General features: G+C 47.6%; 1 protein-coding gene across 4 annotated transcripts in view; it reads right to left on the minus strand.

Moving 5' to 3' along the window:
* The window catches only part of LOC147747929 (flavin-containing monooxygenase 5-like), a 289,847-nt gene that overhangs the window by 189,893 nt on the left and 73,325 nt on the right, over window positions 1–26,629 (minus strand). For 2 of the 4 annotated variants that reach the window (XR_015308464.1, XM_086956907.1), the window contains exon 1: window positions 22,097–22,329. Coding sequence is in view for 3 of the 4 variants with exons in the window: in XM_086956907.1 (XP_086813033.1) it covers window positions 22,097–22,258 (162 nt within the window). In the remaining variant the exon portion in view is untranslated. Of the gene's footprint in view, window positions 1–22,096; window positions 22,330–26,629 lie in introns of those variants that run through there. The other 2 variants (XM_086956927.1, XM_086956922.1) reach the window with 1 other exon arrangement.

The raw sequence follows: 26,629 nt of genomic DNA on the forward strand, positions 1-26,629 counted from the left end.
CTTGAGGGAGAGTTCGGAGTCAATAATGACACCCAAGCTCTTCACAGATGTCACAGGGACAGGGGGAGGACCAAGTTCAGAGGGCCAGAAGTGTGGGCCCCAATGGATGGAGCTCCTGCCGGGGAGAAGGAGCTCTGTCTTTCCGGGATTCAGCTTAAGCTGATTTTGGCTCATCCAGAGAAGAATATGAGACATAACAGAGTGGAAATTAGAGACAGCAGAAGGGGTGGAGAGAGGAAAGATGAGTTGTAGGTCGTCAGCGTAATTAAAGACGGTGACGTCCCACTGCCTCAGAGAAAGCTCTGGGCCAACATGAGTCCCAGGTCAATACATTTACTCGTGATTTTAGTCCTCTTAGTATGAGGGAACCAGAGCAGCAGGCATGCCGCCATGTCAAAGTCCACTTCCCTGTCTGTGACTGCATTCAGGAGCTCCCCCACTTCCGGCCAGTATGCCCCTAGTTTCGGACAATCCCACAACAGATGATCCAGATCAACCTCGGGAGCCAAGCATCTCGGGCACATTGCGTCGAGCACCTGGAAATACCGTTTTATCCTCTCCGGGGTCAGGTACGCTCCTCGTCCCCTTCCACGTCCGTCGCAGCACATGTCTCCAGACTGTGTCTGGTATGGGCTTGCCTATGCTGTCCTCCCATCGCGACTTTAGTGCTAGCAGTGGCACCAGTCCCTCATTCAGCATTCTAGTGTGGAGGCAAGTCACTGCTTTGACAGTGCCAGCGGCCATCACCACATATTGGCATGCCATGGTCACTTCCGGCTCTGCTAGCCCTCCCTTCCAATGTCTCTGCATCGCCGCCACCACTGCCGCTTGCAGTAGAAAAGTTCCATACGGTAAGCCAAATTGCTCCTGTAGGGTCTGATAGGGGACCAACGTCCCATCGATATACAGATCCCCTACCACCTGCAAGCCCAACTCCTCCCATTCCAATAGCTGGGACCAATCGCCCCCATGAGGCAGCGCGGTCAGCATTCCCAAAGGTATCTCCGGTGCTTACGGCCGGTCTCTTTTCGCTCTTTTTAAACTCCTATGCCAACATAATTTAAGCATCTTTTCCTCTATCGTAAGATCCCTCATATCCAGTTTCTGTTGCATGACTATATATGACAAGACACACCTCTGGATGCCAATCCCACGTTCGTGTTCAGGACCCCTGAATTCTCTAGCAATATTTTGCGTTAATATCTGGAGTTGTGCCGCCAGGTAGTATAATTCAAAATCGGGGACGCCCATCCCCCTTCAGACTTGGGTCTAGTCAGGGTACCCAGTGCCACCCTACGCCATCCATGACCCCAAAGGAAGCCAGTCACCAGCATCTTCAATTCTTTAAATATCTGCTGTGGGATCCATATTGGTAATGTACGAAAATAATAGAGCAGCCGCGGAAGTGCCACCATCTTCAACAATGCCACTCGGCCCAACACCGACAGGGGAAGGGAGGCCCAGAAATCCATGCAACCCTTCAGCGCGTGAATGCAACGCCCCACGTTCCCCTCTAAGAGGTCCGCAGCCTCATGGTAGATGCGCACCCCCAAGTAGGTGAAACAGGAGGGTTCCCACACCACCTCTCGCGCTAGTGGGGGACAGGGCGTACCCACCCGCAATGGGAATACACAGGTCTTAGTCCAATTCACCCTAAGGCCTGACAGCTGCCCGAATCTAGCCAGCTATCCACTGCACCTTCTAGGGATTGTCCAGGATCCGCTAGGTGCAATAACAGATCATCAGCATATAATGATATGTAATGCGACTCTGACCCTTGCGCAACCCCACTGTACATGGCGCCTGTCCGTGCCTGTGCCGCCAGTGGCTCCATCGCCAAAGCGTACAACAGGGGGGACAGTGAGCAGCCCTGTCTCGTGCCCCTACAAACCGGGTAAGCCAAAGATACAATTGGCCCCAGTCGTACCCGTGCCCTCGCCGACGAGTAAAGCACCCTTGTCCATCTCCGAAAACTTTCCCCGATCCCGAATTTCAGCAACACCTCATCTAGGTACTCCCACTCGAGGCTGTCAAAAGCTTTTTCGACATCAACTGCTAACACCACAGGGTCAAGAGCCGAGGCCCCAGCACCATCTATAATTCGGATCAGGCGACGTATATTCATCGAAGTGCTCCTAGTCGGGATGAATCCCGCTTGATCCCTATGTACTAATGCGGTCATGTGTGGCAGTAACCTGGTGGCCAGGATGCGACTCAGGATCTTATAGTCCACCGTCAGCATAGACAATGGTCGGTAGGACGTCACATCCAACGCATCTCTGCCTGGCTTCAGCAGCGGTACCACCAGTGCTTCCCTCATTGATTCAGGCAAGCGCCCCACCTGCTTCGCCTCCGAATACACCACCAATAGTTTAGGTGCTAGTATATCAACAAATTTGGCATAAAATTCTATCGGTAGGCCGTCCACCCCTGGGGTTTTATTCTGTGCCATCTGTTTAATTGCCACCCTGATCTCTGCCAATGTTATGGGACCCCCCAGTTCTTTCGCCTCCTCACTATCCATCACCGGTAACGGGATCAGGTCCAGGTATTTGCCTATCTCCGATACCTCTGCCTCTAGTTGGCATTCATACAATCCTGTGTAATAGGACTGAAAGCGCGCCAGGACTGCTGATTGAGAGTAGACTACGTCCCCTTCTGCTGTTTTTATACTCATGACCGGACACCCCCTAGGCTCTGGATCGGCAAGCCTGGCAAGGAGCGTACCCACTTTATCTCGTTCCTCATGTACCTTTACAGCATACAATTTATAATCATAGCACCGCAGCCGTTCCGTCTCAGTCGCCACCACTTCCTTAGCCTCCATCGGTCGTTCCTGTATATCCGGTCGCTCAGGTGTTTGCCGCTCCAGCCCCCTCAATACCTCTTCCGCTTTCGCAAGATCATTCAAGACTGCTGTTCTCGCATTCGAAAATCTACCCATGCACACACCTCTCACCACCACTTTCATCGCATCCCATTCTATTGACCTTGACGTGGCTGAGCCTTCATTCTCCTCAAAATAGCAGTCAATTCCCTGTTGAACCGTGTCACTAAACACCAGGTCCTCCAGTGTATCAGGTCGCAGCCGCCATGATGGAACCGCTGACCTCGCCTGTCGCCACTGCACTGACACCAATAAGGGGTTATGATCTGAAATGGTCCTGGTCAAATATTCAGAATGAGTCACCACAGCTGCCAAGGGGCCACTACACAGTACCGAGTCTAGTCTAACATGTAATTTGTGTATTGTGGAGAAGTAGGAGTAATCCCTAATCTCAGGGTGCTGTTCCCTCCACACATCTACCATTCCCCACCTCTCCTGCCAGTCCTTCCGGTGAGCCGCAAGCCTGCGTACTGGGGAGTCGGCCAATGGCGGATGTGATCTATCCAGCTCTACATCAGTGATTGAGTTAAAATCGCCCCCCAGTAAGACAGGGCCAGCCAAGAAATAGGCCAGCGAGCTCGTTAAACCCTCAAAAAAGTGGTCCTGATCCTAATTGGGGGCATATACACTACACAGGACCACCTCCCTGCCCTAAAGCCGTCCCTCAACCGCTACATATCTACCCTCAGGATCAACCCGCTGATCCGTCACCTGGAATGGTATCCCCGCTCTGATCCATATTAGTACCCCTCTGGCAAATGCTGAGTATGTCGTTCCAAACACCTGACCCCGCCACCTCTTCTGTAAGGCCCCGCATTCCTTCTTGGTCAAATGAGTTTCTTGAAGCATTGCTATCTGTACGCCCCGTCTCACCAAATAGGCATGCACCTTATGACGTTTCACCATCGTTCGAAGTCCTCGGACATTCCATGTTATGCATTTTAGATTAGGTAACGTCCCCATGATGCATTTTTCTGCACAGTATCACTAACAGACAGTTGTTCCCCGCATCGCAGCAGTTGTAGCCCCCCTTCAAAACACCCCACACATCTCCCCAAACCCCTCTCCCCAGGACAGGACCTAATAACCCAGCTTCAGCCCCGTTCCAAACCATCAACATTCCACACATTACTCTAATCTGTGGTCGCCACCACAGAAGGCCTTAAGGGCCGCAAGAGGGTGATGGAGCGCCGAGCCAGGGCGAGCAGAGCTCCCACCCCGCCCCTTTTGTCCCACACTGCTTCTTCAACCCCATACCTGATAGACCATCAAAAGTCAGGAGAGTTTGTACCAACAGGTACCTCAGAGTTACTCAGTTCTCCTAAGCCTCACTCGTTAAACAGTCCATCCGAAGTCTGTGGTGTGACCGCTGGTCCTTTTGCACTCCCCGTGTCCGAGTCGTCTCCCCTGGATTTCTCTCCCTCCTCCTCCGATTCCGATCCCCCTGATGTTCTCTCCTGCTGCGACCCTGTGATGGTCGCCGTTGCAGCCAACGCTCCCTTCCTGTCAGCTGCCATCTGAGCTTCTCGTACGGCCCTCTTGAGTTTGTTCCGGGAACGGATGCGCTGCGATTTTCTAATCGGGACTGGCTTCTGCCGTTCCCTTCCACTTTTGTGCGCGCGATCCGTCCCGGCACGGTATAGTTCAAGCCACGACCATGCCTCATCAGGAGTTTGGAAGAAGTGGGTCTTGTCATCAAGGATCACTCTCAATTTGGCAGGGAAGTGCAAGGAGTATTGAATCCCCTCGTCTCTCAGTTCCTTTTTTACTGACAAGAAGGATGCTCTACTTCTCTGGACTTCCTGCGTATAATCCGGAAAGACCGTAACTTTGTTATTTTCCACTTGGAAGGGGCCCTGGGAACGTGCCCTCTGTATCAGCAAATCGCGGTCCTTATAGTGCAGCAATTTGACCGCCATCGGCCGAGGTGGTCGGCCCTCCAAGGGCGGTTTGGCTGGGACCCTATGCGCTCTCTCCAGGGAGAAGAAGGGAGACAGACCCTCCGGTGCCACAACCGTCTTAAACCAGTTCTCCATATAGGACACAGCGTCACCTTTTTCAACTTTTTCTGGAAGACCCACTACCCTCACTTTATTCCTCCGGTTAAGACTTTCAGCATCCTCCACCCGTCGTTCCAGAGTCGCCAAGCGGCCGAGGATGTCCGTCAGTTTGTGCTCCGCGGTCACCACCGCTGGTCTCAACTCCTGGAGCAATTGTTCATTCGCTTTCACCCTGTCCGAGAGCTTGGCATGGTCTGCTCTCAGTAGGCCCAGCCCCGTTGCAACCTGCGCTATGTCTTGGTGCAGCGATTCCTTCGTCGCCGTGATCGCCTCCAGAATGGCGTCGAGGCGCAGGATCAGCCTCTGTTCTTGCGTCAATGCCTCCAATGGGGCTTGAGTTCCGCCATCTTGGACCAAAGCAGCCGCGTCGTCTCGTCCTTGTGGTTTGTTCAGCCCGCCGCCAAGAGCGGCCATCTTGACCGCGGTATGCGTGCCACCCGGGCCACCGCTAAAGGCCACGCCAGTTCACAGTGCCCTCAACACTGGCCCTCCGGTCACGACACCGCCCAGTGGAGACCAGTGTTTGTTAACACAGGAGCTCCGCACTCACAATCACGGACTGTCCATGTCCTCTTTTACGATTTCCTGCACCCAACGAGCACACTTCTTTCCAAAGGCTATCACAGATGATCCACGGCCGTGTGCTGCGTGGGGCCACCCGCACTCCAACAGAGGCCCAGGGAACTTCCAGTCCAAAGCAGCAAGCCCGCGGCACACCCCCAAAAGAGCAGTTGGGCGCTTTCCAGAGCCGATCACGTCGGCCGCCCAAACAAGTGCGCCGTGGTAACCTGAGAGTGCCGTCCTAGCTCCCACTCGACCTTCGCTCCGTCACCACACTGCGTGTTCTCAAGAACTCGGCCAGCTCCCCGGGTGCGCGGCCGCCGCTGGTCGCCGGCATTGCCGTCCAGGAGCAGTCCGTCGTTCACTGGGCCTCCATGTCGAGGAGGGGGGGGGAGGGGCGCCGCACTCACCGTACTTTAGGGTTCCGATATCACTTCTCTGAGCCGGCGCCGAGGGCACCCCCCGTCGAACCCACGCTCCGCTTGCCCTGCCGGGCAGCCACCGAAGCACCGGCTCAGCTCGGGTGTGTCAGCTCCTGGGCCTCTCGATCCTCTCACGCCGGCATTTTCCTTTGTCCTCAGCCCGGCTCCTCCGCGCTCCGGGACCGGATCCTCACACTGTCTCCGAAGTCCCGCTGGTGTCCAAACTCTTCTCTCTGCTCAAGCAACACCACGTGCTGCAAATCCGCTCCTCCGGGGGCACCAGGGGCAGGAATAACAGGATAATTGTCGGGACTGGGCGCGGAGCTGCACGCTCACACAGCCATCCCGGTCGGCGCTCAGACCACGCCCCCCCTTCTTTTCAATACTTTGTGGCACAAGTACACAAAGGATAATGTGGAACTACAATGGCCAAAAACTGGGTCTTTTGACGAGAAAAAGATTCAGTATTTACAAGAGCGCCTCTTTGCTAAGCGCAGCAGACAGGCTATGTTTGACAAACTTAACAAATGGCAGAAAGAGGCAAAGAGGAGACGCATTCGGTCCGAGAAACTTCTAAAGATACAGCAAGGGCAAGCTGTAACTCAGAAAGCCATTGCACATGACAAGAACAGGACAGAGAAAAATATTGAGTATGCGGATAGGCAGTTTAGGTTGCATGTGAATAAGAGCTATGTAACACGAAATGAGACCGAAGATGAGATAGAAGATCTGTTAGATAAAAGACCTCCCCCACCATATGCTCCACAGCGCATATACCCTGCGGTACCCGTTCAAGTGGTGGCTGCGCCCCAAGCCTCCGCACCGGAGGAACGCAGGTCTCTCACCCCCCAGGGGAATGTCAGTGCCCCATCTACCTCAATGAGAGACCTGGTCACCCTCGTCCCTGACCCTAGGCATGCCCTAGAAGCACCCCGTACACTGTTAAGCATCCCGAGTCCCGTATGGACGTCCCAATCAGCCAGCACAACGCCCAGAGAATCGGGACAGACACCAAAAGGGGGACCGGGATGGTTGGACGGTAAATGACTATTCACTAGATCATCTGTGGAATATGGCGAAAAGGAAGCATTTGCAGATCAGGCCGTTAAATGGATGCGGAACGATGTATATACGGTAGCAGACATATGGAGTACCCTAAAAGATCTACAGCCGGTAATGCAGCAACACGTGTTGTTCCAAATGTCCAATTCCCTTATCGGAGCTTGGGAAGTCAGCTTCGATAATGGGAGTGCCCCTCAGATACTATATAACATTCGAGGTTAGACCCATAAATTCAACATGGATCCACAGGATGTGTATAAGAATGTAGACACATTGGTTAAATATCGAGACAGGATGTTTTTAAAGAGTCCCATTTGGACTTGTCAACATCCCATGCGAGAAGTACACCCTATCTATCATCCCGAAATTCCCAAACTACGCGATAATGCCCAGCAGGTGATACAGGCTCAGGTGGATGCTCGGTTTCAGGAGCAATGGGTATACACTCCGTGGAAAAGAAGCGAAGTTCTTGCTCTGAAATCCCAACTACCTGACCCCCGTAAGAATCCGACCGCCTACTATAAAGAACTGACCGAGGCAGCGGCCTCTGCCGTAATGACCCTAGCAGACGTTGAGTTATTCTTTGGGTCACTGGTTCCTGTTGATATATGGCGGCAGGTACACAACACTGATTACGCTGAACTAGGGGGGACCTGGGATGACTTGAAGGGTTGGGACCGAGATCGCAAACCAGGACATAAGCCTAGGAATGAAATCATTTCTCTGCCGGCAAAAATAATAACATATATGCACACCTTAAGGATGTATGACGTTACAACGCAGGCTATTACAACGCCTGCCTTTACAACGCGGTTTTTACATCGCATACCTTTACAACGCATAGCGCTTAGAGGTGCTGGATAGTGAAAAGTTTAATTTTCTATTCCAACTCCAGTCCCCGTGGACACTAGGGAAGGTGTTGGATAGAAAATTAAACTTATTCCCTATCCTAGAGCGCCCCCCAGCGCAATGCGTTGTAATGGTTTGCGATGTAATGACTGCGTTGTAATGGTAGTGCGTTGTAAAAGTTTCATTGTAAAGGCTGTTTACCCACCTTAATACCTCTGCAAAAAGTTGACTGGGATAAACTGACAGCTTGTAGGCAGAAAAAGGATGAAAGTGTTTCCAACTTCTTCACTAGATTCGAAGGAGTCTTCATTGATTTCAGTGGGCAAGATTTGGCCACGGAGGGTGGAACTAGGTTGTTTGTGAACAGGTTTATAACGAACCTGGACCCAGAAATCTCTGCACGGTTACAGGCTGCAGAGAGTACCTGGACTACCTCCACCCCTTCCGTGGTTTTGAGTATGGCTCAGTACTACGAACATAGAGAGAACGGGAGAAAGGATAAAGTGGAGAAAAAGGCCAAAGACCTCAAAACTCGGGTGCTGCTTCAGCAAGTCGTCCGAGGACAAGGAGGGGGGAGAGGGGCCAGAGGGCCCATGTCCAGAGGGGCGGGCGCAGGCCGAGGCACAGGGGGGGCTCCGACGGTGGGGTTAAACCAATGTTCATATTGTAGAGAGGAAGGACATTGGAAAGCGCAGTGTCCGTTGTTGCTTGCCCAGAACAGTGCAGTCCAAGGGCGAGGACGAGGACGAGGCGGCCCCGATCAGAGTGATATGCGCAGAGAGGAAGGATCAAGCAAGTCTGAACAAAATCATTTCGATGGTCACCAAGGCAGGCAGTATTTTCATGAGGATTACGCATGTGAGGATCAGGATTCGTATGTGCACACATAGGACAGCCAGGGACAGAGTAGGGGCCAAGTGTCGATCCCGGTCAATCAACCGGGACCTTATGTAAAAGCGGAAGTGATGGGGACTTCTGAGAATTTCCTAATTGACACGGGAGCAATGAATAGTTCATTGGTTCCAGGGGCGGCTCTGTCCGGGCAAAATAATGTTTCCGTGGGATTCTCGGGAGTCCCGGTTGTCAGTCCCATCTCAAAACCTCTCCCCTTTACGATTGGTCCCGCCACTGTTGAAACACCTTTTCTGCTTACTTCGCATTGTGGGGAGAATTTGTTGGGCTTGGATATGTTGAAAAGGTTGAATGCCACAATACATTATTCCGCTGATGGGGTTTACTTGACGATACAACCCTACACTGACTGCATGAAACAATGTTTTGCTAAAAACGAACCTCTTCCCCCTGAGTTTGATGGCATTCCCGCGACCCTATGGGCAACCGGGGATACGGATGTGGGTAAGCTGGATATTCCCCCGGTCCATATTACGTTGAAAACTGGTGCGCAATTACCACGTATCACGCAGTATAAAATAGCACCAGCCGGTGAACGGGCTCTGCTGTCCATTATTCAAGATCTCATTGACAAAGGGGTGGTGGAAGAAACGGCTGCTAATATTTGCAAAAGACCGATTCTCCCGATTTTGAAAAAGAATTCTGATTCCGGTGCACAGGGACATGGTGATACTTACTGTTTTGTGATTGACCTTAGAGCTGTTAATAAGATTGTTGTGCCACAGTATCCTGTGATGACAGACATCACCATGATCCTCACGATGATTCCACCAACTGCCCAGTTTTTTTCGGTCATAGACCTGAAAAATGCCTTCTTCAGCATCCCTATCCATCCCGATAGCAGACAGATTTTCGGATTCTCGTTATCTGGCCGAAGCTTCCGCTTCTGTCGCGCACCTCAAGGCTATACTGAAAGTCCGAGCATATATAGCCAAGCCCTTAAGGCTCTGTTGGACGACCTGGACTTGCTGGAAGGCAACGTACTGTTGCAATATGTGGATGACCTGCTAATTGCTTCAGACAAAGAAGAAGGCTGCAAGGCTGCAACTGTTAAATTGCTACACCATTTGGCAGCAAAAGGGAATAAGGTGTCCTTGTCTAAATTCCAATACTGTCGACAAGAGGTAACCTACCTAGGTCATCTACTGTCGAAGGAGGGTAGGCGACTAACCCCTGAGCGTACTTCTACCATTTCTAATATGTCTGTTCCTTGCACGCAGCGCGAAGTTCGTGCTTTTCTTGGCATCACTTCTTACTGTCGCCAATGGATACCTAACTTTTCATTGCTCGCTAAACCTCTGTTGCATCTGACTACTAAGGACGTGCATGAACCCCTCCCCTGGATGGATGAATGTCATGTCAGCACTCTTTTGACTCTTTAAAAACTGCTTTATGTTCTGCTCCTGTCTTGGGCACTCCTGACTACCGTAAACCTTTTGTACTATACGTGCATGAGGTTGACGGTTGCTCACTCTCAGTGTTAATGCAGGACTTTGGTGGTAAGCAAAGACCTTGTGCTTATTTGTCAGCCACATTGGATAATGTCGTCAGAGCACTTCCTAGCTGTCTGAGGGCCACAGCAGCTGTTGCAGTGGCCATCCGGCAGTCGGAAGGACTCGTTTTAAATTCCAATCTGACAGTGATGGTGCCACATGCTGTGGACACATTGCTAAATAAAACAAAAACGCAGCATCTCACAAGTGCACGCCTCACTGGGTATGAATTGATATTGTTTGCACCACACATCACGATCACACGATGTGCAACACTAAATCCAGCTACACTGTTACCACTCCCTCAGAGTGAAACTACCAATGATACACATGATTGCATTTACCGTACCGAGGAAGAAACCAAAGGAAGAATTGACCTTACCGACATTCCTCTACCTGACCCTCAGGGGGAATTATATGTGGACGGGTCCTGTTTTAAATTAGCAGATGGAACAACAGCAACTGCGTATGCAATTACCACTTTGAAGACAGTAGTCGAAACATTTCGAGTATCCCACCAGTCAGCCCAAGCTGCAGAACTAGTGGCTTTACTACTAGACTGTGAATTGAGTGAAGGACTCGAAGTTAACATCTATACAGACAGCCAATACGCCTTTGGCGTGGCCTATAGTTTTGGGCGGCTGTGGAGGGAGCAGGGTTTCCTTACTTCCCATGGCCAGAAAATACAGAACGGCCCCCTGGTATTACGGTTGTTAGATGCCCTCACTCTGCCCAAGAAATTAGCCATCATCAAATGCAGTGAACACAAGGCAATAGTGGACAAAGTGGGGGAAGGAAATGCTTTTGCAGATCAGGTGGCCAAATAGACAGCTCAATCCCCAATGTCAGCTATGTTCGTGACGTCCTCCGCAAGATGGGTGGAGGAATCTGACTTGCTTGATAATACTATGGAAAGTGTGAGAGAATTACAAAAGGAAGCCACCCCCGCAGAATTAGAAAAATGGGAAAAGGAAGTAGGGAGACTAGACGAAAACAATTGTTGGGTTGATCTGACAGAAAAACAGAGGTGGTTACTACCCAATGCATTAGTACAGGCCGTTGTGACTATGGCTCACGGCCCTGCCCACGTAGGAGCAAAAGGTATTTGCGGGCTCCTGGACCCAGTATGGAACAACCCTAATATACAAAGGACGGCTGTCCGGTTAGCCCAATACTGCATGGTCTGTTTGCAACACAACCCAGGGAAGGAAGAAAATGTCCTGAGTGGGAACTTTGCACCTCCAACGCTACCTTTTGAAGTACTCCAGATGGATTACATCCACATGGAGCGTGTTAATCATTTAAAATATGTTCTGGTGGTAGTTTGTGCTTTTAGCAAATGGGTTGAGGCCTACCCTACCAATGAGAATACTGCTCTGGCCACAGCAAAGGCCCTTCTCAAGGAGTTTGTGCCACGATTCGGTTTGCCCCGCTCGATCTGGTCAGACAATGGGGGGTACTTCCATGGGGCCCTTGTTAAGCATATTTGTGATGGTTTACAAATAAAGCAGAAATTTCACGCAGCCCGACACCCACAATCAGCAGGGCTCGTGGAAAATACAATAGGATTTTAAAGCTCAAGATGGCCAAGATTCAAGAAAGCACGGGGTTGAAAAGGTCTGACACCTTGCCCTTGGCCCTCATGTCACTACGGGTTACCCCACATTCTCGTTCCGGCCTTTCTCCTTATGAGATCACATTCGGCCGGCCCGCTAATATATGGGGGGGTGCCCAGACCATGATCCTTTTCTGATATAGAATATCCTATGTTGCTTCATTATCTATATGCCCTGACTAAAGATCTCCGTTCTATTCATCAGCAGGTAGTATCTGTACTGCTGCCTCTGCCAGAGGGCCCCGGACATCGACTACAACCCGGCCAGTGGGTTCTAGTAAAGAAGTTTGAATGAGACACCAGCCTGCTGGCTCCAAGGTGGTCCGAGCCACGACAGATCCTACTTGCCACCCGAACGGCTGTCAAAGTGGACGGGAGGAAACATTGGATACATGTTTCCCATCTGAAAAAGCTGCCGCTTCCACTTCCGAATGATCAGCGACGCCCAGGGGGAATTCTGACACAGGAAACTGAGAGAGCTGCTGCATTCGTACCCTTCTCCGACGCCTGCGAGATTGAACAAAGGCGGGGAGTGACAAGATCAGGTGAACCGGTCTCTGCTGAATCTGCAATTGCTTTGAATCCTGTTTTGAGTACCCCGACAAGCGAAAGTTCTAATGAGAGAGAGATACCTGCAGTGCTATTTTCTGATCAGGAAGTTCCAGGTCATGTGCGATACAACCTGCGGCCGAGAAAACACCACGGTGCCTCAGACCCCATCACTAGGAGACAAGGAAAGACTCAATTGAATAGATAGGGTTTGCTAGTTTGCCGGTCTGAGGTACTGAGCGAGACACTGGACTGAACCCATTGAGAGCTGGAACTTTGATCACTGTGCTCAGGGGCGTAGCTAGATCTTGTGGCGCCCGGGGCTACCCCTCAGATTGCCGCCCCTTGGGGTGGGGGGGGGCAGGGCGGGGGGTGCTGGGGAAAATTGACGGGGAGCACTTGAAAGATGTCCGAGAGACACGTAGTATTGCTGCTAATAGTAGTTACCTCGATCATGCAAGTTACATGCACATATATGACACGATCAAAGGCTACACAGTTGAATACACCAGTGACTGGCAGTACAAAAGAAAATACACAGACTGCATGCTCTATCTGGGGACTCAGAAAAACCGCATGTGACATCCATCAGAGAGCTGTGTGAGCAATTAACCCTCAGCACAATGCAAACATGCACATACATGACACTGTTCAGGGATCCATCATCTACAGCGGTCATTAAATGACCATACACCATAGTACCCCCATTAAAGCAGTGGGGACCTGCACAAACATGATGTGCTCTGGGGACCCAAAACCAACTTAACAGTGTCGAAGCCTGTGATTCTTTACCTTTCAAAAACAACAAATTAATTATTCACAGGGAATAACTCACTGTGTGCCCTTAGAACTAAACACAGCACAAAGGGGTCAGTCAGTCAGCTCCTCCCTTGCCAACACAGGCTGGATACAGTGACAGCCCACTCTGGTGGCCCAAAGGCAACAACCAGGCATCGCGCCCTGTCATTACTTCTAAGCAGTAGCAACCAACTACCTGGGAATGAAAAGACGTGTGCTCTTGGGGACACAAAACCAGCTTGTAATAGTGCATCTCTCCTTCAGAGCAGCCTCAGCACAAACAACACTAAGGTTAATATGACTTTATTGTTAGGTCTGACTTTTAATAATATAATAAATACATCCAAATTCTACACTGTGCACTAGATGCAGATTCAGAAATGTTTATAATGTCCATCAGAAGTGAGACCAGTTGCATCCCTGGACAGCCAACACTTGAATGTCGCTATAACAGCAGAAATACTTTCTACGGATAACATTAAGCCATAGCAGATGTAAATAACCATTAGACACACTGTGCAATAAAAAGTACCTACAATGAACACTGGGCTCGGCTCCCTTTTAAAATAATGCCCTAGAGCAGTGCAAACATTCACCCCCCCAGTCACAAGGATCTGGGTTTAATCCATTAGTTCTTTTGCTCACCGCACCAACCCAGTTTGGACCCAGCCATATGCAAATCTTGAGCCTGTTCATTATGGGAACAGTCCACCCCGAACTGCCAAGCCAGGGGGTGAATGTATGACATTGTTCTGCATTTTGTCCATCAATTGTTCTTTTTACATATACAAGGCACTTACTACAGGGGAACTTACTGCTTCCCTCCGGGAGTCCCTCCTCATATCCTCCTCATCTCCCTACTCAAACTGGGCAGGGACCCTACCCACCTGTCCTCTTATCGGCCTATAGCCATTCTGGGCACTGACATTACTGTGCTCGTTACAGTTCGTTTTTACACGCTAACCCTAATCAGTGTTGTTTCGATTGTGCTTTAGCACTCTGCGTTTCGAGAGAAGCTTCACTCCCACCCTCTGCAGCCTTGCAGTAGAGCTACTACCTTGGAACCGCGGCCTGCAGTGCTAAGTTAATTCCTGGGGCCTTATTTATGAAGGCCTTGCTCCACCGGTGCGTCACTTTTAAAATGGGAAAAAGTGACGCACCGGTGGCGCAAGGCCTTCATAAATAAGGCCCCTGGAGTCTCGCTGTTGCTCGAGGCATGGAGAACAAACCTACTGTCTGCATGCATTTACGCTGTGATACCCCACCATTCAATATTATTGAGGGCAACTGTCCCCAGGGTATTTGGGTATTTCATTTGCCTGGTTTTCAATGTTTTAGTGCTGTCAGTTGCATAATTTAGCGATGGACTCCTATCCTATCATAGTGTAGACCCAAGGAGAGGATGTATCTTAACGGTCGGAGCTGCTGACATTTGAATGTAAGAGCTGGGTTCTAAACTCTGTGTTGGCTCAGGGGATTCGGGGCAAATAATGCAATCCCTCCATGCATACCGAAAATGAATGTGTCCTTGTGTAATATGACTGCTGCTCATATAAAGCGCTCCAATATATTTGGGTCGAGTTCGCGCTATATAAACTTCAAACAAAACCTACGTTTTATTGCCTTCTGTTATTCACTGAGGAGAGGTGTTGGGTGGGGGCTTGTATTCATGTCTGGGCTGCGGCCCCCGGTTGCTCGCACCAAGGCTGCCTGGCGGTGCTGCGGTGAGGGAGGCAGGCTGGCAGTGAAGGAAGGCAGCAGCAGAGGGATAGTATGCCTGCCGGCGTGCCCCCACCAACAGTACGAGGTCGATAGATAGTGGTGCAAGGTTGACGGCAATGTGCAGCGTGCAGGGCAGGATAAAGTCAGGGGCCACTCGCAGATACATCGACCCACAGGGGCCTAAAGGAAACGACCCAACTGTGACAATCTGGTGTGCAGCACCCCAGGGTGCAAAGCTGCAGTTATGTGCGATCAGTAAGCATCCAGATGCACCCTCAATGTACGTAACCTCTCCCGCTGCCAAACCCGGCACCCATTGCCCCTTCTACATGTGTCTTTACTTTGGGGGTTGTTTATCGTGTCTTCGGCGCAGTATTTTATTTTTTATCCCTTCAATAGTACCGCGACAATTTGTGTAGAGCCTCTTCGTCAGTAACGCATTGTATTTTGTTCTATTCACCCTCAAAGGTGGAGGTAATAAACCAGTGTATGGCAGTATGAGATGAACATGCTAGGGTGTTCGGGGAGCTATATTAGGTGCTTGATGCTCTCAAATAGTAATGGTATTATTACAATAGGGTTCCGGTTTACAGATGACCTCTAACTTCACAATGTACCATGTAAGTAGGTAATTAAATTTGCTCACCTCTTCTTTCAATTTAAGACCAAGTATAATTAAAAGCTCTCAGCACTGCCCGCCATTGACTCTCTCCTCCTCACGACAGTGACGACGAGAGGCGGGAGCGTAGTGGTGAGTGCGTAATGCGTCACCTATCACGATGCGAGGCCCGAGGGGAGGGCTGGCCAAATGTCCATTGCAAGGCTGTCATTTGTAGAGCTAGCGCGCGCCACGCACGCTACAATTGATTGATGACGGCCCTGGCATTGGCTGGACTGTTCGAGGCTGGGACGTGACGGGGTGGGTGGGTAAGCCTTAAGTTACGGACCGTTGCCGACCGTCAGGTTGACATGGGATAATGCAATTCAACTGTGGGAGGCAGGGGACAGCTTCACTGACTTTTAGCATCCTTGCTAGAGTGGCAATAAGAACGTGTAACTTAGACCACGGCGAATAAAGCACGTGCACCACGGCACTGGAGGCCCGTAGCGGCCGCCTCAAAAATGGTGCCGCCTGGGGCGGACCGCCCCCCCGCCTCCCCCTAGCTACGCGGCTGACTGTGCTCTGTTAAGAAAGAAAGACTATCTTCTGTGAACGGCCAGGTTGTACAACGGGATCACTCTTTGTTTTCTTGAGATGAACGATAGGAGTCTACCTGTGAGACTCTGACGGACACAGGGAGAAGAACCCTCTGGCAGAACGGACTGCTAGGCCAGAGTTTATTTTTGGAATTTTAGCTAGGAATGTACCCTTTTGGTCGTATTGTACTTGAAGAAGAATTTCCCATTGCACCCCGATACGTACCGTTCTATGAACCAATGTTTTCGACCTGGACCACGAGGGTCAAGGTAGCCTTTGTGTTGGTTATGACTGTTATAATAGCTGTTTTTATGGGCTCATTTGTATATCTAGAGCATAAATACCCTTTGCAAACATTTTTACCCTCTACTGTTGCACCACCTGAGCATTTGCTGTTCACCCTAGCACCCCACAAAGAAAAACATCGCCAGACCTATGCGAAAAATGTATTTGTCGAAATGCTTCATCAGACGCACAGTGCTACCAACACTACTGACTGCTGGGTTTGTGGGCTTCTGCCTTCTGTTGTGCACAATCATGATCTGTTCCTCTCACTACCCCTGTCCTATCTAGGGAGCTGTGAAGCATGGTTCAAACTGTTTTCCGCCATGTACAATCATTATATAGAATATCACAGGCATTACAATGCGAAAGATTATGATATGATTTTAGCATATATCGAGGAACATCAGGGATTTGACCCACAAGGTAACAGGGGACGGGGATCGTTAGACCCTCAGGCGTGTATGAATAGGTACATGGAGGTTAGGAACAGTACCTGGCTGCAGGATGAACTCTATGATTTAAACTATTTTAATGCTTCCCAATATTTCCAGCTTTTTGTTGAATGAAATATTACAAGCGACCGCATTGTACCCATTCCTATTTTAAATACTTCCTCCGATTTCTGTGTACAGGGGATGGGGCATGTACAGGTTGGTGACAGTATCTACAATTATACCTATCGTATGAAGATACCTAGTAGTCCACCATTGTTAACGCCACCCAATGTGTATTTTGTATGTGGGGAAAATGCTTACACTTGGTTACCACGTGGTTGGGCTGGGCACTGCTATCTGTCCTTCCTGTACCCGCCTGTAGACATAGCACCGTCTGACTATCACAGAACACACCAGCTACACCCAGCGAGCGCAGTACCCAATAGGCAACGTAGACAGCTCATCGCAACAGAAGTTGATCAGACTGACACCTCCTTGCAGCAGTTCACAGATTTTACCAAAGGTATGGTCCCATTCTGGGGACCTATATTTAATAGCAGAGAAATTAGAAGGTTTTCCAGAATAGTAGAAAATGTCATTAACATCACATCTGATATCTTGGCCAATCTTACGGTTGAGCTTCAGGCGACCAGGCTTGTGGCGCTCCAAAACAGTATGGTTTTTGACGTTGTCTTGGCTGCTCGGGGCGGAGCATGCCGAGTGATTGGCAGCTTCTGCTGTGTATAAATTCCAGACTCCGCCCCCACTGCTCATTTGGCCATTCAAAAGCTGCATTGCATAGCGTCCGAAATGCATACTGACAACGGATCCTGGTCACTGTCCGGCTAGTTCTGGGGGCTCCTGTCCACCTGAGGATGGAAATTGTTGTTAATCTTGGGTAGAGCAGCCGGTAGTATTTTTACCTGTTGCGTCCTGATACAATGTGGTCCGGCTTGTTGCTCCTATTGCGCTTCCAGAGTAACGACTCTGTGCGTCCCTACCCCAGTTCCCGCCAAGATTCAGATGCTACAAAAGGAGATTCATGAATTAATGGCCATTGACGAGGAGGTTTTCAGAGAATAATGCCCCCATTTGTATTTAGCTACACCACGCTAAAAGAAGGGTTTGAGGAACCGGAATTGATTTCCGGTTATGCGAAGCATATAATCGATGCTTTAGAATTAGCATGATGTATCTAAATTACTTACCACAAATACGCAAACACTAGCATGAACCCGAATTGCAGTATTTCAGATTTCTAACCTACGTTTTACACTTGCTTGACTTGACTAACGCCATTTTGTGGCCTCGCTCGATGCCCTACATTAACAGACCCCATTCAATTCTTGCACCGAAGTCGTTCTCCTGAGAAATAGCCCAACTGTTGCAATACTGCTGTTTCAGCTCGTTAGGCCTGTCAAGGTTATAGGTAGCAGGAGGAAGCCTGATAGGCACATTCCGGGAGGGGTGCGGGGCGGACTGTCTCGGTGTTAGCAGAAGGGAGTCACCCGTACGACCTTGCGCATCTAGGATGAGCTAAACCAAGAGCGCTTTGTCTCCCATATATGGACTTTCCCCCTGCACCAACCTGTACCAATTTGTATTTTTCCATCTTGGGTAATGGTTTCGAGAATGTAACTGTACATATGTGATGTTCTGATAATGTGCCAGCAGTCTTCTTGGCGGACCTCGTGGGGTTAGGTCGCAAGGAGCTCCTCTGGCAGAGTTTGATTGTTATAATAAACTAATGGACCTTCTGCACTGCCAACCGACTGATTATTGGTAATGGGAATGGGATTGGTTGTGAATGTAACTCTAATTGGGAGGTGGTAAATAATTTTTCGGTACTTCACAGAAAAGTTAAGGACTGCTATAACTAACATTGGACATGAAGGTCATTTGGGGCAAACTAATACAAAGAAGAGGATTCAAAATTTTTACTGGTAGCCCTCCATGGATCAACAGATTACATCTGTGGTGGAAGATTGTGTGATCTGTAATTCTAGTGACAAGGTTGTTAAGATAGTTTCTCCTCCTATACAACATTTGGCGTTGCCAGATGGACCTTGGTTAAAGTTGGCGGTGGATTTTGTGGGTCCATTTAACATTCTGCCTAATAAGTGTAAGTTTGCATTAGTTGTTGCAGACTATTTTAGCAAATGGTGGGAGGTTCATTTCATGACGGATCCAAACTCAAATGAGGTTATAAAAAATTTGCAAAGTTTATTTGCAAGAGAAGGGTTCCCGAAAGAGATTGTTTCAGACAACGGAGTGCAATTCACTTCTAAAGAAATGTCAGATTTTTGTCACAATCTGGCATTGTGCACAAAAGAATAGCTCTTTATCACCCACAAGGAAACGGTTTTATTGAGAGGAATAATCATATCTTAGTGGAGTGCATTCAGTGGGCAGTGTCATCTAATTTCAATATCAAAGAGGCAGTGCAGAGTATGTTATGGGCACATCGCACGACACCCAATGCTATTACCGGATCAAGTCCATTCAAGCTGTTGAGAGGAAGGGAGGCATCATTTCAGTTGTGTCCAGCTTGGATGAAAAAATGGGGTTCATATATTCAGAGGAAGAGAATACAGGAGTGTAGTTTAACAAATGTTCAATCTCAATCTGGGGTAAAGGAGATTAGACCTGTAGGTGAAAAGGTCTATACAAGACAACTTAAATCAAATGATCAGAGAGAATTTGAGTCTAAGATCAAAGTAGGTGATTGGGTTAAAATCCAAGTCACCACATAATGTACTGAAGGGTTATCGATATTTGGTTCACCAGAGCAGGTTGATGCGGTTACGTAACATGCTGTAAGGATTAATGGCAAAAATTGGTGGAACCTTTCAAGGGTGTATAAACTTCCTCAGAAGGTTGTATATCAAATGGGTCTTAGTCAAAATAATGGTGCAAAAGAGAAAACATCTAGTTCTTGTAAAAATGTTTCAAAATTAATTTTATGTTCTTCATAGAAGAAGCAATAGGATCTGGGTTACACCTAAACGCATGGCTCTGTAATTCTTTTTATAAGGTTGTTTTCACATGGGTGAGCAGTAGGTTATTGATCTGTATAGGAAATGCAATTGTATGTTTATTCTATTGCAATGTTCAACTTTCTTATTATTTGTGCTTTTGTTTCGATTTTTCTGTTCTTGTCTTAGTTTTCTTTATGCTTATTTTTCACATTTCTTTTTGTTTGAACAAAACATGTTTTAGGTGTAATAATTATAAGGAAGGGAGATATTGTGGTGATCTGGTTTCTATCTTCTATGTCTATTCTTCATTAGATTTACAGTATGTCATTGCTATTACCATAGAAACAGAATGTGGTCTTTGAATACTCTCCCTGGACTCCAGGTTGGCAGTTTCCTGGGAGCACTTGTGACTAATGAACAATAAATGACATCTGACCCATCATTTGGTGTTGTGTGGGCTTACCTCATTGTATAACATTCCCTCCTCCCACTATACCTTATGGGTTCCAGTGACATCTTCTTTCTCCTGTTTGACAGCCATCTGTCTCAGGTCTTCAAGAGTGGGACAAGTCTTTTGCCACTGGCTCACGTCCTCTCTGGAGGGTCCACCTGCTACTTGAAGTTCTGCCAGGTCAGGCAAATCTGTTGTAGTGTAGGGAGCAGACTGGGGAAGGGTGAGGGTCGTGCAGGGGGTAGTGGTTTAGGGTTTAGGGTAGTGTTGGGGGTCATGAAATGTAGTGTTAGAATGTAGGGTCCAGAAAGGGGGAAGGTCGTGTACGGGGTAGTCTATTAGGGTTTAGGGTAGTGTAGTGGTGTTTAAATAGTGTAAGGTAGTGTAGTGTAAGCATGATTTAGTGCGATGTTTTAATTAGCATAAACCATAGTACATTTATAACAATTTGACTTATAAATGTATGTGTAGTTAAAACTTGCAAAGTAATAGTTTATGTTAAGTAAAAACATCGCGCTAAGATCATGCTGGTAATGGTATTCGAGGTATCGACATACATTCGCTGCAGGCACCGGGAGGTACACTAAAGTGTGCCAGCGCAAGGAGAGAAATAAACAGTGCCATACCTTCTATGGACTCTGCCTTTCACGCAATGCAGCAGAGTAAATCATTCATTTATGACCCACTTAGTCTTCCAAAACACATGGGAGGTTAGAGCGTAACTATTGACTGACCTGCTATACCAGCTTAAGGGGAGGAATGCCTGAGCCAGAATAATTTGTTTTATGTCCCTTCGTGACATTTATCTTGGTTCGCGTGTCATCGCAAATCACAAGTTAAAACTAATAAAAATCCCCCAAATAAACTATAACACAGCTGTGAGGTTCGGACTAAAAGCAAACCGTAAAATAGCCTAAAACAGTTTTAGAGAGAAAGACAAACTATTAAAATGACAAACAAAAAAAGTTAGACGCCAATGGAGTGAGAGCGCAAGGGAGAGCAGGTAAAATGCAAATAATGAAGGAAGGAACAAGGAATCATGAAGGATAGAACGTACAAATGAGCACAGAACATAAGGAAACACGTGTAGAAAAAGATAAAGAAGAAATAAAATGATGAATGAAGAGTGGATAGAAGAAAGGGAAAGATCAAAGAAATAAAAAAGAGAAAATGAAAAGAAAGAAAGAAAGAAGGACAGCAGAAAAATATATTGAAATAAAAAGAAATGTGAGATGAAAGGATGGCCACTTGAAGGAAAGAAGACAAAAAAGAATTGTCTAAGGAAAGGAATACAAAAAAAAAATGCAAATAATGTGTGAAAGAATATAAGGAGAAACATAAGAATAAGTGGATAAAACGCTAGAAAAAAGGGCTAATAGAAATAGATAATAGACAGAAGGAAATAAAATTTGAAAGAAAGAATGAAATACATGTAACACAAAAAAACATGTTGGAAAGAAAGATGCATGGAAGGACGGAAAGAAGAGGGAAATGGTGAAGCAGAGAAATAGGTCAACTCCGGTAAATGTGTAGTTTTTGGCAACATTCCTTTAAAATCATGCTATAATAATAATCATTTTGCATCATTTCCCCCAGGGGTACAATTCCTGTTACGCTTCATAGGAAAGGGTTGGGATTGCTCAATTTACGCGCGCATTTTTTGCAATGTATGGGTCAAAGTGGGGGTATTTTTCGGGGTACTACTCCCTTGGCTAGCAGAGAGGAGATACAGCCAGGGGCCAGCATGAACATCTGTCGAGGATATAGCTTTCCTGCACGTTTGTGGGACACGTCTACCACATGAACACAAGCACACCTACCTTGAACCTCCAGAGCCCTCCGATGTCCTCGCTCCTCTCGAAGCAGGTGGGCTCCAGCCCCTCGTCCAGGCAGCACTTGATGGCGCTCAGGCCGCTGGCGCCAGCCCCGATCACTGCTACTCGCCTCATAATGGGCACCCTGTGTTGGTGAGATGCAGTCATTAGGACCTGTTCACACAACTGACCTCTGAAGAGCCCAGCAAGGAACTAGAGGACCGAGCAATGGAATTAGCATGAGCAATATGAAAATAACTCTTACCTAACAACTCCTAACCCTATTTAAGTTTTACCAGATACTGGAAAAAAACGAGGCATACTGTCAATTGCACATTTAAGGTTGTTCAAGCAAAACACTTCCGGTGTAAACATTAGCTAATACTGGATGGACTTTCACCAGGCTGTGAACTTGAAGGAATTTGTCCGAGCGACAAGTGGTACCTGAATCCTTGTCTATTCCTGCAATGTATAAGAAAATGCTTTATCTAGAGGCACAATCCAAGTGCTTCAAAAATATAAAAAAAAAGCAAGGAAATATAATTTGGAGAAACAAATAACGTAGGCTGGAAACTCCACAAGAGAACTTTATAAAATCCTGCAAACATTCGTCAAGCCTATAGCTTGCAAAAGCTCAGACGATTTTAGCCAAACCTTGTGTGATGATGTCTCTATATTCTTTGAAAACAAGATTGACTCCATCTATGACAAAATCACCAAGGTAATAAATAATGGAGAAATGTTGTGCCTTCCTAGTCCTAAGCTAGACAAAATGGACGACAGTAGGATCACTTTGACTACAATCCCAGAAATCAGGTTAACAGAAGTCATCATCCTACTTAATGCAATAAAAACTGGCTCCCCAACAGATAAGATACCTGCCAAAATGTTGGTCTCTCTAGAAAACTTATTAGCTCCGAGCTTTACGTCATTAATTAATCTCTCCCTCAAGGAGGGAAATATCCCTAATGAATGGAAAAAAGCAGTTGTAAACCCGGTTCGGAAGAATACCTCCTTACCATGGTCAAATCCTAACAATCTCCGCCCAATATCCCTCCTGCCCCACCTAAGTAAGATGACTGAGAGACATGTCAACCTTCACCTGTCGAAAATCCATCGAGGCAGCGGACGGCCTGGACCCCTCACAATCTGGGTTCAGACCAAACCATAGCACAGAATCAGCTCTCCTCTCTGTGACCAATACCATCAGGATGGCACAAGATGGGGGTGGCTCAATGATTCTGGTGCTATTGGATTTGTCCGCTGCCTTCGACACGGTATCTCATGACATCCTCATCAGTCGTCTAAAAAAGGTGGGAGTGGGTGGAGTGGCCCTATCATGGCTGCAAAGCTTTATCTCAGGCCGCTCACAATGTGTTCGCCTGGGCTCCCACAGTTCCATCTATAGGGAGCTCACAAAGGGGGTTCCGCAGGGCTCATGCCTGAGCCCTACACTTTTTAATATATATGTGGCCCCCTGGCGACTATCGTGAGAGAATATGGGTTTACACCTATATCCTATGCTGATGATACTCAGCTTTTATTTCCCTTCCAGAATATGACATCTGAGGTGAAAGACTCATTTGCTGCTGGAATGAGAGCTATTGCCGGATGGATGGCCTCCAATTGCCTACAGTGTAATGTGGGCAAGACGGAGGTCATGCTCTTCGGTAATGCTCCACTTCTTTGGTCCCCTGAGTGGCGGCCGCCAGAACTAGGCACGGCTCCATGCCCTAAAGAAAATGTAAAAAACTTAGGCGTTAAACTGGACCAATCCCTAGTACTTAAAGATCACGTCATACAGGTTACAGGAACCTGTATGAGGGTGATTGGCCTACTTAGAAGAGTCTTCCCCTACTTAGCAGACCATCATAGACGAACACTAGTACAAACCCTGGTAATTAGCAGGTTAGATTACTGCAATGGGCTACGTATATCAGCCAACGAGGAACAACTGGGGAGGTTACAAGTGGCACAAAATACGGCCGCTAGATTGATCCTAAATGTTCCAGCTAGGACTCCTTCCCGTCCCCTTCTAAACAAACTCCATTGGCTCCCCATTCGCCTGAGAGTGAAATTCAAGATTTGTTGTACCATCCACAAATGCCTGTTCGGCACTGGACCCAGATATCTTGTAGAAGTCTTCAAGCCTTACCTACCAGGTCGTTCTTTACGATCAAAACACCAGGCTTTACTCTCAATCCCCAAAGTTAGAAAAGAGAGACAAGGAGGTTGAGCCTTATCTTACAAGGGCCCTACTATCTGGAATTCCTTGCCACTCACCCTCAGACTTAATTCCAATCTACCTGTATTTAGGAAATGTTTAAAGACATATTTATTCTCCACTCTTTAGCTCCCATATGCCAATCATTTACTTGTCACACTTTACTGTCTCGACTTGGATATCAGAAAGAACAAAGCGCGGAGATATCTCTCCGGAGATTGAATTCCTGCGCTATAAAAGAATCTAAATAAATAAATAAATAGAGCAGGTGGAGGCGAGGTCGCTGGAAGGGGTTTCTGTCAGAGGTAGCAACACTGCTAAAAGTGTAAAAGGCTAAAAGCAACACTGAAAGATGTGTTTATGGCAGCCCTACTTTTTACAAAGACAGTGTAGTGAATGGTGAGTGAGTCCCGGGGGAGATTTACTTAGATTTTGCGCAAAGTGTGCATCACAAAACGTGACGCAAAACATGAAATATTTGTTCCTCATTTAATTTCTTGTGTTAAACTGGTTTAGCACTTGAAATAACCTAAAAGTAATGCGAAGCAGCGCATAGTGCTGCTACGCATTACTTTACGCCATTGGGGCGTGTCAATGGTGGTGCATGGGCGTTCCCATGAAACCACCCAAGGTTTCTCACGCTAAACCCAATTTACTAAACACAGTAGAGTGGAAAAGCTTTCTCTTGTGTCTAGGCACAGTATTTTGTTCAGGAAGGGCCCCCTTCCTGTACAAAACCTATGCTAGACTCACGCACACCCTAGCGCTATGGCGCTAAGGTGGTGCGTGACGCGCGGCAGCTGTAACCAGCACTGGCGCAAGGGAAAGGGGAGGAGAGAGCCATATCTTTGAAAATATGGTGCTCTCCTGCTTCTTCTCTGTTGCGAAGCGAAGCCACGCGGGAGGATGTGCTGCTTTGCATAGAGATTTGGTAAATCTCCATCCAGTGTCTCCAGGAGGGTTTTAGAGGGGGTCGCAAATTATATGTGCCTAAAGGAACTTCGGGGGAGATTTACAAACATTTTGTGCTGGGTTTCAAAAGTGACGCTAACCAGCGTGAATTTTATTTTGCTATTTACTTTCCAGAGCAAAATTTGTTTTGCGCTGGAAAGGACCCTACAAATAGCTCAAAGCACTGCTTTGTGTTACTTAGCACCAAGGAGGCATTACATGGGTGGAACATGGGCGTTCCCATGAAACCACCCATGCCTTTGACGCAAAGCCATTTTGATAAAGATTTGTAGACATGGTTTTGCGCCAAAAGTTAACACCCTTCAAAGGAGGCGCTAACAGTAGAAATGCTTTCATTTCTTTATGCTTTTCCGACTTTGCATGTGTGCTGCACTGCGCATTTGAAATATATTGGTCAAAGCCGATGATTACAACAAACATATTTTACTGGATTTGAAAATATTTGTCTATTTTTGACCTGACATCGTTGGCGTGATGTTCCCCCAACTTTTTGCAATCCAAACTCCTATTTTGCTGACTTTGTTTCTGCTGGCATTAGGAACCTGTACACTTTACCACATCCCACCAGTGCTAAAGCGCTTGTGCTCTCTCATTTATAACATGGTGAAATAAGCATACCCCCAACTAGCATATTTGATTTACTAGTAAAGTGGAACTGCATGTGCTCAGAGCCTGTAAATGAAATGCTACTAATGGGCCTGTGGCACTGAATGTGCCACCCACTTAAGTAGCCCTTTAAACCTGTCTCTGGCCTATGTGTGCAGTTTTTAAACAGCCATACGACCTTTCAAAATAAACCTTTTGCCTAAACCTTCCTTTTTAATACATATAAGTCACTCCTAGGACAGGCCCTTAATAGCCTCGCGGGCAGGGTGCTGCGTAGATAAAAAGTTGGACATGTACTTTTAATTTTTACATTTCCTGGTAGCGGAAAACTCCAAAACAATTGTTTCACTATTGCAAGGCCTTACCTCTCCAATAGGATAAGATTACATTTAATAGGTGATACCTTTCAATTGGGAGCAAGTAGGCAGGTCGAATTTGATGCCTAAATAATTGTAATTAAAAGCCCTCTTTAATGGTAAAGCCAGATTTTTATCACAATTTTCAGAAAATGACACTTTTAGAAAGTGGACATTTTTTTTACCCAATCATTTAGGGCCTGCAGCCTGACACTGAGTCGTGTGACTAGGTGTAGTTGGCAGTTAGTCTTTGTGTATTTCTCCCAGACAGTGACACAAAGGGACAATACGTGTTGGCAGGATGGGGCACTTTGAGTTGATCACAAAAGTAAGGGTGGGCGGAGTTCGCTTAGCAGCACTACGCGGAACTCCGCAAAGTGG

Source organism: Lissotriton vulgaris, chromosome 1_1, assembly GCF_964263255.1.
Source record: "Lissotriton vulgaris chromosome 1_1, aLisVul1.2, whole genome shotgun sequence".
NCBI lineage: Eukaryota > Metazoa > Chordata > Amphibia > Caudata > Salamandridae > Lissotriton > Lissotriton vulgaris.